Source organism: Oryx dammah, unplaced genomic scaffold (assembly GCF_014754425.2).
Source record: "Oryx dammah isolate SB20612 unplaced genomic scaffold, SCBI_Odam_1.1 HiC_scaffold_14, whole genome shotgun sequence".
Taxonomy (NCBI): domain Eukaryota; kingdom Metazoa; phylum Chordata; class Mammalia; order Artiodactyla; family Bovidae; genus Oryx; species Oryx dammah.
Window position 1 is genome coordinate 21,887,542 of NW_024070198.1, and position 16,617 is coordinate 21,904,158.

The following is a 16,617-nucleotide window of genomic DNA, read 5'->3' on the forward strand; positions in this document are numbered from 1 at the left end:
AGGAAGGAGGCAGAGAGCAGAGCACAAATTAATTTCTCTGAAGAATCAGGTCAGAGAGAGCAGTCTCTTTGAACAGCTTTTACCTGCTATGAAGACAAAGAGACAGAAAGCAAAGACAAGACTAAGCCAGGCCCTATTTTGTGGCCTGGCATGGAGTTAGGATGAGAGGCCACAGATCCCAAGTCAAAACCTGATCATTAGCGAAAATGGGTAACTTCACAGTGACTGACAGAAGAGAAATACTTAGAACGTCACTAGCTTAGGAGAGAGGTAGAAGAACTCAAAGGACAGGCTACACATAGCACTAGTATCAAGAAGAACTAAAGAGCCTCTTGATGAAACTGAAAGAGGAGAGTCAAAAAGTTGACTTAAAACTCAACATTCAGAAAACTAAGATCATGGCATCCAATCCCATCACTTCATGGCAAATAGATGGGGAAACAATGGAAACAGTAACAGACTATTTTGGGGGGCTCCAAAATCACTGCAGATGGTGACTGCAGCCATGAAACTAAAAGATGCTTGCTCCTTGGAAGGAAAGTTATGACCAACCTAGACAGCATATTAAAAAGCAGAGACATTACTTTACCAACAAAGATCTGTCTAGTCAAAGGTATGGTTTTCCAGTAGTCATGTATGGATGTGAGAGTTGGACTATAAAGAAAGGTGAGTGCCAAAGAATTGATACTTTTGATCTGTGGTTGGAGAAGACTCTCGAGAGTCCCTTGGACTGCAAGGAGATCCAACCAGTCCATCCTAAAGGAAATCAGTTCTGAATATTCACTGGAAGGACTGATGCTAAAGCTGAAACTCCAATAATTTGGCCACCTGATGTGAAGAACTGACTGACTGGAACAGACCCTGATTCTGGGAAAGATTGAAGGCGTGAGAAGAAGGGGACAACAGAGGATGAGATGGTTGAATGGCATCACCAACGCAATGGACGTTGAGTTTGAGTAGGCTCTGGGAGTTGGTGATGGACAAGGAAGCCTAGCATGCTGAAGTCCATGGGGTCGCAAAGAGTCAGACAAGACTGAGCAACTAAACTGAACTGGACAAGTCAATGCCTCTGAAACCCCAGAGGCACTATAAACTCTAGCAATTTGAGCATCTCTGGACAAAATCACCAACTACTCAGGGACACTGCCAGCAATCAGCAGGCTCACTGTCAGTCAGCAAAGTGGCACAGGAAGGACTTAGAAACCAACACTGACCAGCAGAATAATTCAAAAATACACTAGATGGGTTCTTAGAATAAAGGCATCTGGCTAGCTGTTAAACCCGAGTGCCTTACTGAAACAGAGACCAATGAATCCAACAAGAAAATGAAATGGCTTTGGTTATATGCTACAAGCCTCTCCAGGTGAACAGAGCACAAAAGTCGGTATACCCAGTGGGAGGATTCTGGGAAGATGGCAGGGCATGAAACATCAGGAATCTCTCTCCCAGAATCCTCTGCCAGGACAATAATTGCCCGGGCAGAATCTGTCTGACGTAACTGTTTAGAACTCTGGACTCTGATGAAGGTTTTAAACTTCTACAGGAAAATTTGGATGGTAAATTTGGTTCACTTTGGTCAATTTCAACTCAATACATTAGTAGCTACCTATCCCCAATCCCAGGCCTGTGGTAAGCAACTGTGCACCTGTTTCTAGAACAGCTTGCACACAGCTTGCAGGAGCTGGGGTGGACCAGCTCCCAGATATGGCAATAAGGGCTGTATTTTCCAAATATTGGGGATCTGTGCTATGATCACTGATTGCTGCTTCTGATCACAGAGATGCAGACAAAGAGGTGGGCAGCCATTTTTGTTGCACTTCCCCTCATTGTTACAAGTCAGTCCCCCCCACAGATAAGTGACATCTAGGCTTAAGGGACCAGTGCCCCCTTTTTCCCCACCTTCATTTTTTGCTTTTCCTCTTCCAGGAGCCAGACAGTAAAAACTAGGACATTCAACACAAATGAACATTATTTAAGAAACAGACTCACAGACTGAGAGAACAGAGTTGTGGTTGCTAAGGGAGGGTGAGAGAGGGAGGGATAGATTGGGAGTTTGGGGTTAGCATGTGCCAACTATTTCATACAGAATGGATAAACAAGAAGATCCCAATGTATAGCACAGGAAACTATATTCAATATACTGAGATAAACCATAATGGAAAAAAATAAATACATATGTATAATTGAGTCACTTTGCTGTATAGCGGAATCTAACACAACACTGTAAATCAACTATGCTTCAATTTAAAGAGAAAAGGTAAATACTAGGACAATAAAAACATAAATCAAGAAGAGCATTCACAAACAAACAACAACAAAAAAAAACTAGGACATTCAGAAACGACTTCATATTCAAGGAAAATTAGAGAGTGACCGGACATGCCCAAGAAAAAAGCTCAGAAAAGATCTAAGAAAAGATTAAGTTCACACCTCAGGCTGATCCTCAACATAGACACAGCCTACAGTCAAAAACAAAAATAACAGTGAATTCCCTGGTGGTCCAGTAGTTAGCACTCTGGGCTTTCACTGTTGAGGGTCCTGACTCATACCTTGGTTAGGGAACTAACATCCCACAGCCATGCAATGCAGCCAGAATAAATATATAAATAAAAATAAACAAAAATAATAACAAAAAATAGATAACTCTGCAAGAAGGGGGGAATCTGATTTACTGAACCTTCAGGTTACTGTAAGTAAAATAAGTCAAGTCACAAAAAGACAAATACTGAATCATTCCACTTACATGGAATACTTAGAGTAACCAAAATCATAGAGAAGATAGACTGGTGGTTGCCAGGAAAAAGGCACTAAGCACAGGCGGCTGCGACTGGTGCATGAACCACGACCGAGAGGAGCTATCCCACGTCCGAGGTCAGGGGCAGAAGCTGGGAGGGCACAAGCCCGAATGGCGGCGGCCAAGAGGAGCTACTCCATATCAGAGGTCAGGGGCAGCGGCTGGAAGGAGCCACCCCACCTCCGAGGCCAGGGGCGCGGCCGGGAGGAGCCACCCCACGTCCAAGGAGCAGTGGCTGCACGGGCGCAGGAGGGCCTAGAGGAGCTATCCCACATCGAAGGTTAGGAAGGGCAACGGTGAGGAGATACCCCTCATCCAAGGTAAGGAGCAGCGCTGCGCTTTGCTGAAGCATCCATGAAGAGATACCCCATGCCCAAGGTAAGAGAAAACAACAGAATGGGAAAGACTAGAGATCTCTTCAAGAAAATTAGAGATACCAAGGGAACATTTCATGCAAAGATGGGCTCGAGAAAGGACAGAAATGGTATGGACCTAACAGAAGCAGAAGATATTAAGAAGAGGTGGCAAGAATACACAGAAGAACTGTACAAAAAAGATCTTCACGACCAAGATAATCATGATGGTGTGATCACTCACCTAGAGCCAGACATTCTGGAATGTGAAGTCAAGTGGGCCTTAGAAAGCATCACTATGAACAAAGCTAGTGGAGGTGATAGAATTCCAGTTGAGCTATTTCAAATTCTGAAAGATGATGCTGTGAAACTGTTGCACTCAATATGCTAGCAAATTTGGAAAACTCAGCAGTGGCCACAGGACTGGAAAAGGTCAGTTTTCATTCCAATCGCAAAGAAAGGCAATGCCAAAGAATGCTCAAACTACCGCACAATTGCACTCATCTCACACGCTAGTAAAGTAATGCTCAAAATTCTCCAAGCCAGGCTTCAGCAATACGTGAAGCGTGAACTCCCTGATGTTCAAGCTGGTTTTAGAAAAGGCAGAGGAACCAGAGATCAAATTGCCAACATCCGCTGGATCATGGAAAAAGCAAGAGAGTCCCAGAAAAACATCTATTTCTGCTTTATTGACTATGCCAAAGCCTTTTGACTGTGGATCACCACGAACTGTGGAAAATTCTCAAAGAGATGGGAATACCAGACCACCTGAACTGCCTCCTGAGAAATCTGTATGCAGGTCAGGAAGCAACAGTTAGAACTGTACATGGAACAACAGACTGGTTCCAAATAGGAAGAGGAGTACGTCAAGGCTGTATACTGTCACCCTGCTTATTTAACTTCTATGCAGAGTACATCATGAGAAATGCTGGACTGGAAGAAACACCAGCTGGAATCAAGACTGCCGGGAGAAATATCAATAACCTCAGATATGCAGATGACACCACCCTTATGGCAGAAAGTGAAGAGGAGCTAAAAAGTCTCTTGATGAAAGTGAAAGAGGAGAGTGAAAAAGTTGGCTTAAAGCTCAACATTCAGAAAACGAAGATCATGGCATCTGGTCCCATCACTTCATGGGAAATAGATGGGGAAACAGTGGAAACCGTGTCAGACTTTATTTGGGGGGGCTCCAAAATCACTGCAGATGGTGACTGCAGCCATGAAATTAAAAGACGCTTACTCCTTGGAAGAAAAGTTATGACCAACCTAGATAGCATATTCAAAAGCAGAGACATTACTTTGCCGACTAAGGTCCGTCTAGTCAAGGCTATGGTTTTTCCTGTGGTCATGTATGGATGTGAGACTTGGACTGTGAAGAAGGCTGAGTGCCGAAGAATTGATGCTTTTGAACTGTGGTGTTGGAGAAGACTCTTGAGAGTCCCTTGGACTGCAAGGAGATCCAACCAGTCCATTCTGAAGGAGATCAACCCTGGGATTTCTTTGGAAGGAATGATGCTGAAGCTGAAACTCCAGTACTTGGGCCACCTCATGCGAAGAGTTGACTCATTGGAAAAGACTCTGATGCTGGGAGGGATTGGGGACAGGAGGAGAAAGGGACGACCGAGGAAGAGATGGCTGGATAGCATCACGGACTCGATGGACATGAGTCTGAGTGAACTCCGGGAGTTGGTGATGGAAAGGGAGGCCTGGCGTGCTGCGATTCATGGGGTTGCAAAGAGTCGGACACAACTAAGCGACTGAACTGAACTGAACTGAAGGTAAGAGAAACCCAAATAAGATAATAGGTGTTGCAAGGGGGCATCAGAGGGCAGATACACTGAAACCATACTCACAGAAAACTAGTCAATCTAATCACACTAGGACCACAGCCTTGTCTAACTCAATGAAACTAAGCCATGCCTGTGGGGCAACTCAGGAAGGGCGGATCATGGTGGAGAGGTCTGACAGAATGTGGTCCACTGGAGAAGGGAATGGCAAACCACTTCAGTATTCTTGCCTTGAGAACCCCATGAACAATATGAAAAGGCAAAAAGATAGGATACTGAAAGAGGAACTCCCCAGGTCAGTAGGTGCCCAATATGCTACTGGAAATCAGTGGAGAAATAACTCCAGAAAGAATGAAGGGAGGGAGCCAAAGCAAAAACAATACCCAGCTGTGGACGTGACTGGTGATAGAAGCAAGGTCCAATGCTGTAAGACAATATTGCATAGGAACCTGGAATGTCAGGTCCATGAATCAAGGCAAATTGGAAGTGGTCAAACAAGAGATGCCAAGAGTGAACGTTGACATTCTAGGAATCAGTGAACTAAAACGGACTGGAATGGGTGAATTTAACTCAGATGACCATTATATCTACTACTGCGGGCAGGAATCCCTCAGAAGAAAAGGAGTAGCCATCATGGTCAACAAAAGAGTCCGAAATGCAGTACTTGTATGCAATCTCAAAAACGACAGAATGATCTCTGTTTGTTTCCAAGGCAACCCATTCAATATCACACTAATCCAAGCCTACGCCCCAACCAGTAACGCTGAAGAAGCTGAAATTGAACGGTTCTATGAAGACCTACAAGACCTTTTAGAACTAACACCCAAAAAAGATGTCCTTTTCATTATAGGGGACTGGAATGCAAAAGTAGGAAGTCAAGAAACACTTGGAGTAACAGGCAAATTTGGCCTTGGAATACGGAAAGAAGCAGGGCAAAGACTAATAGAGTTTTGCCAAGAAAATGCACTGGTCATAGCAAACACCCTCTTCCAACAACACAAGAGAAGACTCTACACATGGACATCACCAGATGGTCAACACCGAAATCAGACTGATTATATTCTTTGCAGCCAAAGATGGAGAAGCTCTATACAGTCAACAAAAACAAGACCAGGAGGTGACTGTGGCTCAGATCATGAGCTCCTTATTACCAAATTCAGACTTAAGTTGAAGAAAGTAGGGAAAACCACTAGACCATTCAGGTATGACCTAAATCAAATCCCTTATAATTATACAGTGGAAGTGAGAAATAGATTTAAGGGGCTAGATCTGATAGATAGAGTGCCTGATGAACTATGGAATGAGATTCATGACATTGTACAGGAGACAGGGATCAAGACCATCCCCATGGAAAGGAAATGCAATAAAGCAAAATGGCTGTCTGAGGAGGCCTTACAAATACCTGTGAAAAGAAGAGAAGCGAAAAACAAAGGAGAAAAGGAAAGATATAAGCATCTGAATGCAGAGTTTCAAAGAATAGCAAGAAGAGATAGGAAAGCTTTCTTCAGCAATCAGTGCAAAGAAATAGAGGAAAACAATAGAATAGGAAAGACTAGAGATCTCTTCAAGAAAATTAGAGATACCAAGGGAACATTTCATGCAAAGATGGGCTCGAGAAAGGACAGAAATGGTATGGACCTAACAGAAGCAGAAGATATTAAGAAGAGGTGGCAAGAATACACAGAAGAACTGTACAAAAAAGATCTTCACGACCCGGATAATCACGATGGTGTGATCACTCCTCTAGAGCGAGACATCCTGGAATGTGAAGTCAAGTGGGCCTTAGAAAGCATCACTATGAACAAAGCTAGTGGAGGTGATGGAATTCCACTTGAGCTATTTCAAATCCTGAAGGATGATGCTGTGAAAGAGCTGCACTCAATATGCCAGCAAATTTGGAAAACTCAGCAGGGGCCACAGGACTGGAAAAGGTCAGTTTTCATTCCAATCCCAAAGAAAGGCAATGCCAAAGAATGCTCAAACTACCGCACAATTGCACTCATCTCACATGCTAGTAAAGTAATGCTCAAAATTCTCCAATCCAGGCTTTAGCAATACATGAACTGTGAACTTCCTGATGTTTAAGCTGGTTTTAGAAAAGGCAGAGGAACCAGAGATCAAATTGCGAACATCCGCCGGATCATGGAAAAAGCAAGAGAGTCCCAGAACAACATCTATTTCTGCTTTATTGACTATGCCAAAGCCTTTGACTGTGTGGATCACAATCAACTGTGGAAGATTCTGAAAGATGGGAACACCAGACCACCTGACCTGCCTCTTGAGAAATCTGTATGCAGGTCAGGAAGCAACAGTTAGAACTGGACATGAAACAACACATTGGTTCTAAATAGGAAAAGGAGTACATCAAGACTGTATACTGTCACCCTGCTTATTTAACTTCTATGCAGAGTACATCATGAGAAATGCTGGACTGGAAGAAACACCAGCTGGAATCAAGACTGCCGGGAGAAATATCAATAACCCCAGATATGCAGATGACACTACCCTTATGGCAGAAAGTGAAGAAGAACTAAAAAGCCTCTTGATGAAAGCCTCTTGGAGAGTGAAAAAGTTGGCTTAATGCTCAACATTCAGAAAACAAGGATCATGGCATCTGGTCCCATCACTTCATGGGAAATAGACGGGGAAACAGTGGAAACCGTGTCAGACTTTATTTGGGGGGGCTCCAAAATCACTGCAGATGGTGACTGCAGCCATGAAATTAAAAGACGCTTACTCCTTGGAAGAAAAGTTATGACCAACCTAGATAGCATATTCAAAAGCAGAGACATTACTTTGCCGACTAAGGTCCGTCTTAGGCTATGATTTTTCCAGTAGTCATGTATCGATGTGAGAGTTGGACTGTGAAGAAGGCTGAGCGCCAAAGAATTGATGCATTTGAACTGTGGTGTTGGAGAAGACTCTTGAGAGTCCCTTGGACTGCAAGGAGATCCAACCAGTCCATTCTGAAGGAGATCACCCCTGGGACTTCTTTGGGCATCATGGAGGAATGATGCTAAAGCTGAAACTCCAGTACTTTGGCCACCTCATGCGAAGAGCTGACTCATTGGAAAAGACTCTGATGCTGGGAGGGATTGGGGGCAGGAGGAGAAGGGGACAACAGAGGATGAGATGGCTGGATGCATCACGGACTCGATGGACATGAGTCTGAGTGAACTCCGGGAGATGGTGATGGACAGGGAGGCCTGGCGCTCTGCGATTCATGGGGTCGCAAAGAGTCGGACACGACTGAGCGACTGAACTGAACTGAACTGAAGTGAACTGAGGAGAAAAGGGAAGAGGTTCAGTTTTAGAAGATGACAGGTTATGGGGCACGATAGTGGTGATGCCTACATTTACAGTGTGAATGCGTTTAGTACCACTGAACATACACTTAAAAATGGTTAAGATAGTAGATTTTATGTTATCTGTATTTTAGCACATAAAAAGTTGGTATGTCAACAACCTGTGCTGTCTAAAGGCTCTATGTCCTAGGTGAACTGGAGAAAAGAACAAATCCTTTCTTTAAATGGAAGTTAGATTCTGTCTTACCATTTTCCTTGCAACTGAAGTGTATCTGCTAAAAAAGAAAATAAAATTCTCAACTATCTCCAATTCCTCATTTACTTGGGGACACTGCAGTCCTCACAGTTACCACCCACCCTCGTTACTATGAAAGCAAGTTATTATGTGAAAGTTCCCATTGCTCCCATATGGAGCAATGCAAGATCCTATACACATTCTGTGTAGCTGCTTCTAACTAAGCATGCTTAGAGGCCACCATCTTCTTCTAGGGCCCTAGACACCTACTGATTTTTTCCAGCACTGCCCAAATGAAAAAGAGTCAAAATCACCCTTGAAGAAATCTCAGTTAATGAGACCATGTCTCAGTGGAGCCATCTGATGTATAACCAAGAACTTTACTTTCTGCTCAAATGAGGGAAAAACCACTAAGAGACTTGTCCTGGTCACTCAAGATCCAGGGAATGATGATACCTTATGAAATCAAATGACACTTTCCTACACAACCAGTACAGGCAGCACAACAAAAGCACAACTACTCTTTCCTCTGCCTTTTTTAGTTGACAAGATGCTAATGGGCCTACGAGAGTTGACATTTCTCTGGATGGGAAGTGCCTTTTTGTGCAGAGAAAAGAACAGAGATTTCTCACTCTTTTAGGTGGGAATCTTTTTCTCCTTCTAACAGGCTAAACTTGTTAGAAATTCTTATCTTTTGCTTCTGCCAAGATTCTAAGAGAAAGATTCAAAATAGTATAAATTTTAGATTTAGCCAAATGTGGTGATTTGAAGGGAAAAAAGGTTTCCTGGCATTCTTTGTCTGCCCTGAGGCTTCAAGACACTACTATACAGGATCTTCCATAACAAAATTATGAAAAGAGAGAAACACCTTCGAATGCTCCCACATTAGAACATTCTAAGTTTAAGAAGAATTGATTATCCACAGAAGAAAGAAGCCTCCATATTTTTGCACATGGAAGTTAGAGCAGTCTTAATTAGGCACATCAAGCCTAGAATACATCTTGTAACAGATTCCCCTAAATCAGAGAAAATTTGGGGAAAAAAAGAAGAACAATTTAAAAAGCAATTTTAAGAACAAAATAGCAATAGCAGCTGCCAAAATTCCTCTTGCCATATACTCTAGCTGTTTACTGCTATGTTCTTCCCCACCTGCATACTCTCTTCCAAACTTAAAGCAGCAATATCGTAGTTATGTAAGATGTCACCATTGGAGGAATCTGGGTGAAGGGTACAAAAACTCTCTGTACTATTTTTGCAACTTCCTGTGAGTCTATAATTATATCAAAATACAAAGTTTAAAAAAGTAACCAAACTAAATGAAGCAGACAATTAAAAACTCAAAGGATAGTTTCCCCAAATCAAGAGGGGCTAGCAAACTGTCAAAGCTATACCCATACAAGAACTGCCAACTGTATCTACAGCTCAGGTCAGTCTTTCTCCTGAAAACTTCCAGTCCTGTATAACACCTACAGTATAATAAGCATGCAATGAAAGCTCTCAATTCCCAGTCTCAAGGTGTACCTAACCATGAAGCCACAAACCTCTGTCAGTGATGAGTGTGCCAGCTGGATCCAGAAAGCTGTGACACTCTCTGAGTTTTCTATTTTTCCCAGTAGGTATCTGAAAGGTCAGGCCAAGTACAATTTCTCTCTTTTTCACAAAGCTGTGAATGCTTTGGATGCTATTTAGCACAGTGAAGCTGAACAGATTGTTTTGGGGGCTTTGGGGGCCTCTCTTCCTGCAGAGAGGCAAATGTTGCCTAGTGATCTGCTTCTGAGCATAGGAGTCAGGAACTCTAAGTTCTGATCATGACTATTTAGTGTCTGGTTTCCATGATCCTTAGCAAGTCACTTATCCTTCTATACACTCCCCAACAAATGGTGATAAAAATAATGATTTATCACCCAGTTATGTGGCAGAGTGAAAGGGTAAGAAGGACTGTGATCCACAGATATATGCCAAATATAAAATGCCAACATAAACCTGTCTTTAAATCAACCTGTTTTTAGACTGTGGAAAGCTACACTATTTAAACTCAGGCTGGCTCCCCAATGCCCCTTCTGCCTGCAGTGGAAGTAAAATAAGCTGACTCCATGAAGTTCTCTGTTCAAGTATTTCCCTCTCCAATAACTATATGCTTCTCTCTAAACATTCTGACCATTCCTTGCTTAATGGCTTAGAAACTAAGTTTCCATTTTCACTTGGTTAAAAGCAATCCATGTGTCTGGAGGTAAGGAAGAAAGTGACAAAGGAAAGAGAAATCATCCACCACTCCCTTTCATACCAACAATTCAAATAAAAAGGTGATGAAGTCAGCTCAAAGGACACATGAAAACAAATATTCTAATACTATTTTTTTTGAAGTTCAAACACAACATTGTGCTGCCTTAAGAGAATGCTGACTCATCATCAATGGAAATTCAACATACCCATTCATCCATTTATTTATTCACTCAAATGTTTTCTGAGCCCCTGTTACAAGAAGGCAATGGCACCTCACTCCAGTACTCTTGCCTGGAAAATCCCCATGGACAGAGGAGCCTGGTAGGCTGCAGTCCATTGGGTTGCGAAGAGTTGGACACGACTGAGTGACTTCACTTTCACTTTTCACTTTCATGCACTGGAGAAGGAAATGGCAACCCACTCCAGTGTTCTTGCCTGGAGAATCCCAGGGACGGGGGAGCCTGGTGGGCTGCCATCTATGGGGTCACACAGAGTCGGACATGACTGAAGTGACTTAGCAGCAGCAGCAGTGCTCTGGGAATAAATCAATGATTAAAACTCAGGCCCTGACCTCCAGGAATTTTTTTAAGAGGAAAAACAGATAATTTAAGCAAATCATTGTACAGTCATGTGCAAACACAGCATAACAATGTGATATGCTAAAACAGAAGCCCAAAGTTCTGTGAGAATAACAGGAAACCAATCATAGTGACCAACACTGGTCTTTAGTTTCAAGTTCAGAGATAAAACTAAAGTTCCCAGGAGAAATGCAATACAATCAGTAAATAAAGAAAAACTATCTAACCAAATATGAAGATGTTTCTGAAGACAGAATTGGGAGGCCAGTTGCGAAAATTAAGACAGCGATTCTTCCCCCCACCCTCTCTGGATTCCAACTTGAGACTTTTTTTGGCTTGTATTGTATTATTTTTTTTTAATTTTTTACATTTATTTTTAATTGGAGGATAATTTCTTTTACAATGTTGTGCTGGTTTCTGCCATATATCAACATGAATCTGTCACAGAAAGACTGAGATGCTTAACATTGGATCATGGATGGGCTTCAGAAGAAGGTCCATGAACTCTCTGAAATTATATGCAAAATCTATGTGCAAATGGACATTTTTCTGGATGCAAAGATATCTTTCATTATGTTCTCAAAAGCAAAGAACTATTTCACTAGGATCTCACCTTAAAACTCAGTTTTCTATCTGAGCATTTTAAGACCTAATCTTTTACTCAAAATAGGACGTCTGCGTAGCCTAGAGGTCAGAGAAGAGCTTTTTAACTTCCCATAACTTGGTCGAAAACAGTGACTGCTGAAAATAGGGTAATGAGAAAGACTTTTTCCTTTCTATATTCAAGTTGAGGTTAGCCTAAATATATTTCCGCATATACTCAGATACCATGGTGACAGGCATCATATAAATAGATCATGGCAGCAGGGAGTAGGTCAGGGATTACATCTGTAAAACCAACATATCAGGCAGGATTAAAGCCCCAAATAACATAGCTGGCTCTTCCTTATCATAAAACCAAACCTGAAAACTCCATATAGGAATTTGGAGGGGGATCCCTGGCTACTTCCCCAATAAGAAAGAGGTAGTCAAACAGTATAAGAATGAAAATAACCACTCAAAGTGCAGTGAGACTAAACACTCTCATTCCAAATAATAAAAGGCACTTGCCATCCATGCTTCCTGGGCACCTGAGGTCTCTCATGTGTCTGACCTAACAACACATGCCTTACCAGTTTTATGTGTAAGTAAAATTCAACTAAAGTTTGCGGCACATGTATGGGCAAGCTTCTGTATATACAAGCGTATTTGCCATGATGAGTTTCACATTCCTCCCTCAAATCTATACATCTAGAAGGCAAAGAAAGAATGAAAACAGGGGCAAACTGACATATGAGGGGTATTACCAGCCAAGGAGTGGGTGGATCCACCATAGACACATTTATATTCACTGATTACAATATTATACTGCCGGGAGCCAGCGAGAGGAATCCCACCCGTGTGGGCAAGGTGAGTCAAATCTCAGGGCCTCCCCCCTCTGGTATTTCCTGAGCATGTACCCCAAAAAACCAAAGTCTGCCAGCCTTTGTACTCTGCTTTTCCACTCTTCTGATGCACTCTGGAAAAAGTCATCTCAAGGCTTTAGTCTTCTGCATTTGAAAGGGTGTTTCAATCCAAAAACCCCTCTGATGGCTTTCTAGCCTGCCTGCATGTGATTGTTTGAGGCCTCCCGACTGCGGGAAGCACAGGAAGCTTAAAACATCCTAGGAATGTAGGGGCTTCCGAGGAGTCAAAATCATTAGAATAGGACTGATTAAAGGTTTCATTTGTTGAGCCAATACTTGCTGCCAAATTTTCATATCTTTTCTTTGTAGATATAGTTGATATATAGAAAAACAGGTAGTAGACCTGGTATTAGCAACATTAGATCTTTGAGTTAAGTGCTTTCTTTGTTATAACCCACTGCACCTTTGTTCTACAGGAATGTAACTTTATTTAGTACTCTGAGGGTGATGCAGATTAAAGAAAAAACACTTCTAGGGAAGAGGAGTATTCTGGTTGATAGACAATTATCCAGGAAGAGAGCCATAAAAATGTTAACAGGCCTCTTGGCCAGAAGATAATGTAAACCACCTGAGACCTTTTGTATATGGGAGGGTATGCAAAAAGAAAGCCTGGTCTCAATGAGGGTCAGGACTGCTGCCCCTGCATAACTCTGCATATTCCATTATTTCTTTATGTACAACTTGGGGTATATAAGCTGATTTTGAAAAATAAAATTTTTGGAGTCTTGCACCGATGCTGGGCTTCCCCATGTCGTTCTTTTCTCCCCTTTTTTTGGCTGAATTCCCATCTGGAGCGGGGAGGCTCACCACGTCTACTTACTTGCCCTGGCTTCTAAGACCCACGCAAAAGGGAGCCTAAGGCGGGGCACCCTTCGATATTCAAGTGGGCGCCGGTGGCCTAACATAGATGGTGCAAACCTCTTGTCTCGAGGTTTTATTGGTTTTCCCGGTAAACCAAGTTTTTCAGCCTCTTTTTCTCCACCTAAATTTCCTACTATAATATTTCTTCCTAATCTAATCTTGTATTTCTAAATACATAAGTTTTCCTCGCCTATCCGTCTCCCCTCAAATCACCCTGGATCCACCGGGGCTGGACTCCAGCATTATACATTATTACGGGCTCTGATGCATCAGATGTAGTCTAGTATTTTGCAGCTTTCCTTAATACCTGCTGCTCTGCATCTCACTATACATACTCATGTATGAACACAGGGAGTCAGGTTCCAGGAGGGCTCACCCAGTCTCCCTAGAAAAGGAGCTAACCTCACCTGGCAGAGAACTCCAGTACAAATGCCTATGCCTGGAACAAGCAGCCATCCAAGCCTCATGAATGACACTCATATACACGTCCTCTCAACCTATCAAGGGCCTTAGCATGCCAATCAGTCCTGAGATAGCAAATAATTATACACAGAGCTAAACATGACATAAAGTACTCAAAGAAATAAAGTCAATACAGGATAAAAAATAGTCTCTTGCTTCACAGTTTCTCACCTGTTAGGACCAAACTGGAGCCAGGAGAGGCTCTAAGGGGCAGGCTAGGCCTGAGGTTTAGTCTCTAGGAAAGCTGAGGCACTGGGAACTCCCGCAGGCAGTGTAGCTAGACCAATCAGAAAAATCCCCATAGCCCCCACGCCCTCGCCAGACCTGAGCCAATCCAGATAGAGATGCGAGGTTTAAAAGTCCCCCATGCGCGTGCGTATGGTTTAACCAATCAGCTATGCTGCTACAGAAACAAAGAACTGTCTGTATAAAAGTAGATGTGATTCAGAGCTGGGGGCTCTTGGATTCCACTGTGCTGGACGAGACCTGGGCCCTAACTCGAGTTAGCAATAAACCCCTTTATGTTTTTGCATTGCTGTGGACGTCTTATTCTCTCAGTTTTGGGGACTTGGACTCTGGGCATAACACACCAGAATAGGGAAAGCTAAGATCCAGAAAAGATTAATATAAAAGACTTTTAAAATCTCTTTAAAAGATAATTGCCTCTTTAAATCAAAATGATGGAAATGCATTTTGGGGTTTATAAAATACATAGAAGTTAAACGTATGACAACAACAGTGCAAAGGACAGAATGCAAGGGAGTAAGAGGTTATGGAACCCTAGGACAGAGGGAGACAGATGAGGGTGAACAGGAGAAGGCAATGGAAAAGACAGCAGAAGAGGAGAGAATGAGGAAGAGGACAGCTGATGACAAGGATAGGAGAAAAGCCAGAGAGCTCCCGGGGCAAGAGGAAGGAGAGCTAGGAGAGAAAGTAGAGGCAATAGAATAAAAGAGAAAGCAAAACCAGAAGAGGATCAAAGGCAGGTGGAATAACTACTACCATCAACTCTTTAGTACTACAATGTGTAACTTCATCCCAGTTATAGACATAAACCATTTGTGCTTGTTACACTAATGTCCAGAGATTTGCATCATTTTTGTGTTTTCTCTTTAATTCTAAATTTTTAAATTAACCATACAACTAATTAATCATACAACTAATGCACAGGCAACCAAATAGTCCTTTATATTAAAAAGAATTGTTCCAACCTAAGAAATTCAAACTTTAGTCATTTCAATCTTTTGATCTCTCTTTAGCTTTTCTGACATTCTCTCAATTTTGAACTCTCACATAATCATACTCTTCTAAAATATCAAAATGCCACTATTGCCACTTAGTGTTATTATCCTACTCCCCCTTCACCACCATAGGCAGTAACTGCAAATTTGCTAATCCATTAATTAAAGATCTCTACTTCCCATTATGAAGGACTAAATTTAGAAAGCCAAATTGGGTTGGGAGGAAACCATGTGTCACAACAAGTGAGATGAATTCCATGGGCAGGGGTGGGGTTACTGGCCCTTTTCTCACAAAGCCTCTGACACTCACACACACTTCTCTGCTCAGAATACAGAGAAGCTCTCCCAAGGGTGGGGCAACAATTTACCACTATAATCATCTGGAGAAGATTTTATTGTACTATCAGGTCACAAAAGCCACAGGACCTATCAGCAAGCAAATGCCTCAGGAAACATGTCTCCTCTGCTTTTCTGAAACCTCCAATTTAGATGCACAAAAGAAAGGGGTGGCAAGCCAGTATTAATTGTACCTTTAGAGAGAGCCACTCTTTCCCCCTACAGGGGTGGCAGTAACTTTACTGGGCTACCAAATGGATACAAAGACAAAAGTAAACACTGTAATTTGCTGTTTTTGTCTCTGGCACAGGGGGAGTGGTAAAACTGACACTGTCTGTAAACAGTAATGATGCCAGATGTAACACAAAGAACAGGGTTTCCCCCATCTCTCCACGCCCTCCCCACCCCCTCTCCCTAAGACATTCCTCCTGAGATTACTCATTCCCAGGAAACACACAGAAGCCTCCCTATAGTCCATATGCTGTTACCAAATGGAACCGAGAATCCAAGTTTGTACTGACTCCTCAATGGAAGAATCAATGGAACGCAAGAAATATTTAATTGTTTCTGCCAGCTGACAAAAAAATACAGGGAGAAGGAACAAGAGAGAAAGTATAAAATATATATATGTGACATGCCCATGTTTGGATTATAACAAGGCTGAAATGACAAAAAGAAGAGTTGAAAATACAAGCATCCTAAACAGTTTGTTTGTTTGTTTTAAATTCATCTATGCCCAGGCATAGGGGCTCATAAAAGATATAGGTAAAGATGATGAATTCAAAAGAGAAAGTTACCTGACCAGAGCTCCCGCCAGGTATAATGCAGGCGTACTCTACACTTCTTCTGATAGCAAAGTAGTTTATGTACTACCTGAATGCAGCGCCTGGAACAGAAAAAGAAAAACCGGAATAAGTCTAAAGTTACAGTGCAACTC

The 16,617-nt window shown here is 42.3% G+C and overlaps 1 protein-coding gene across 3 annotated transcripts in view; it reads right to left on the bottom strand.

Moving 5' to 3' along the window:
- Positions 1-16,617, bottom strand: part of ARMH3 (armadillo like helical domain containing 3) — a 176,740-nt gene that overhangs the window by 106,554 nt on the left and 53,569 nt on the right. For all 3 annotated transcript variants that reach the window (XM_040254239.1, XM_040254240.1, XM_040254241.1), the window contains one exon: positions 16,478-16,566. In XM_040254239.1, the coding sequence (XP_040110173.1) occupies positions 16,478-16,566 (89 nt within the window). The remainder of the gene's footprint in view (positions 1-16,477; positions 16,567-16,617) is intronic.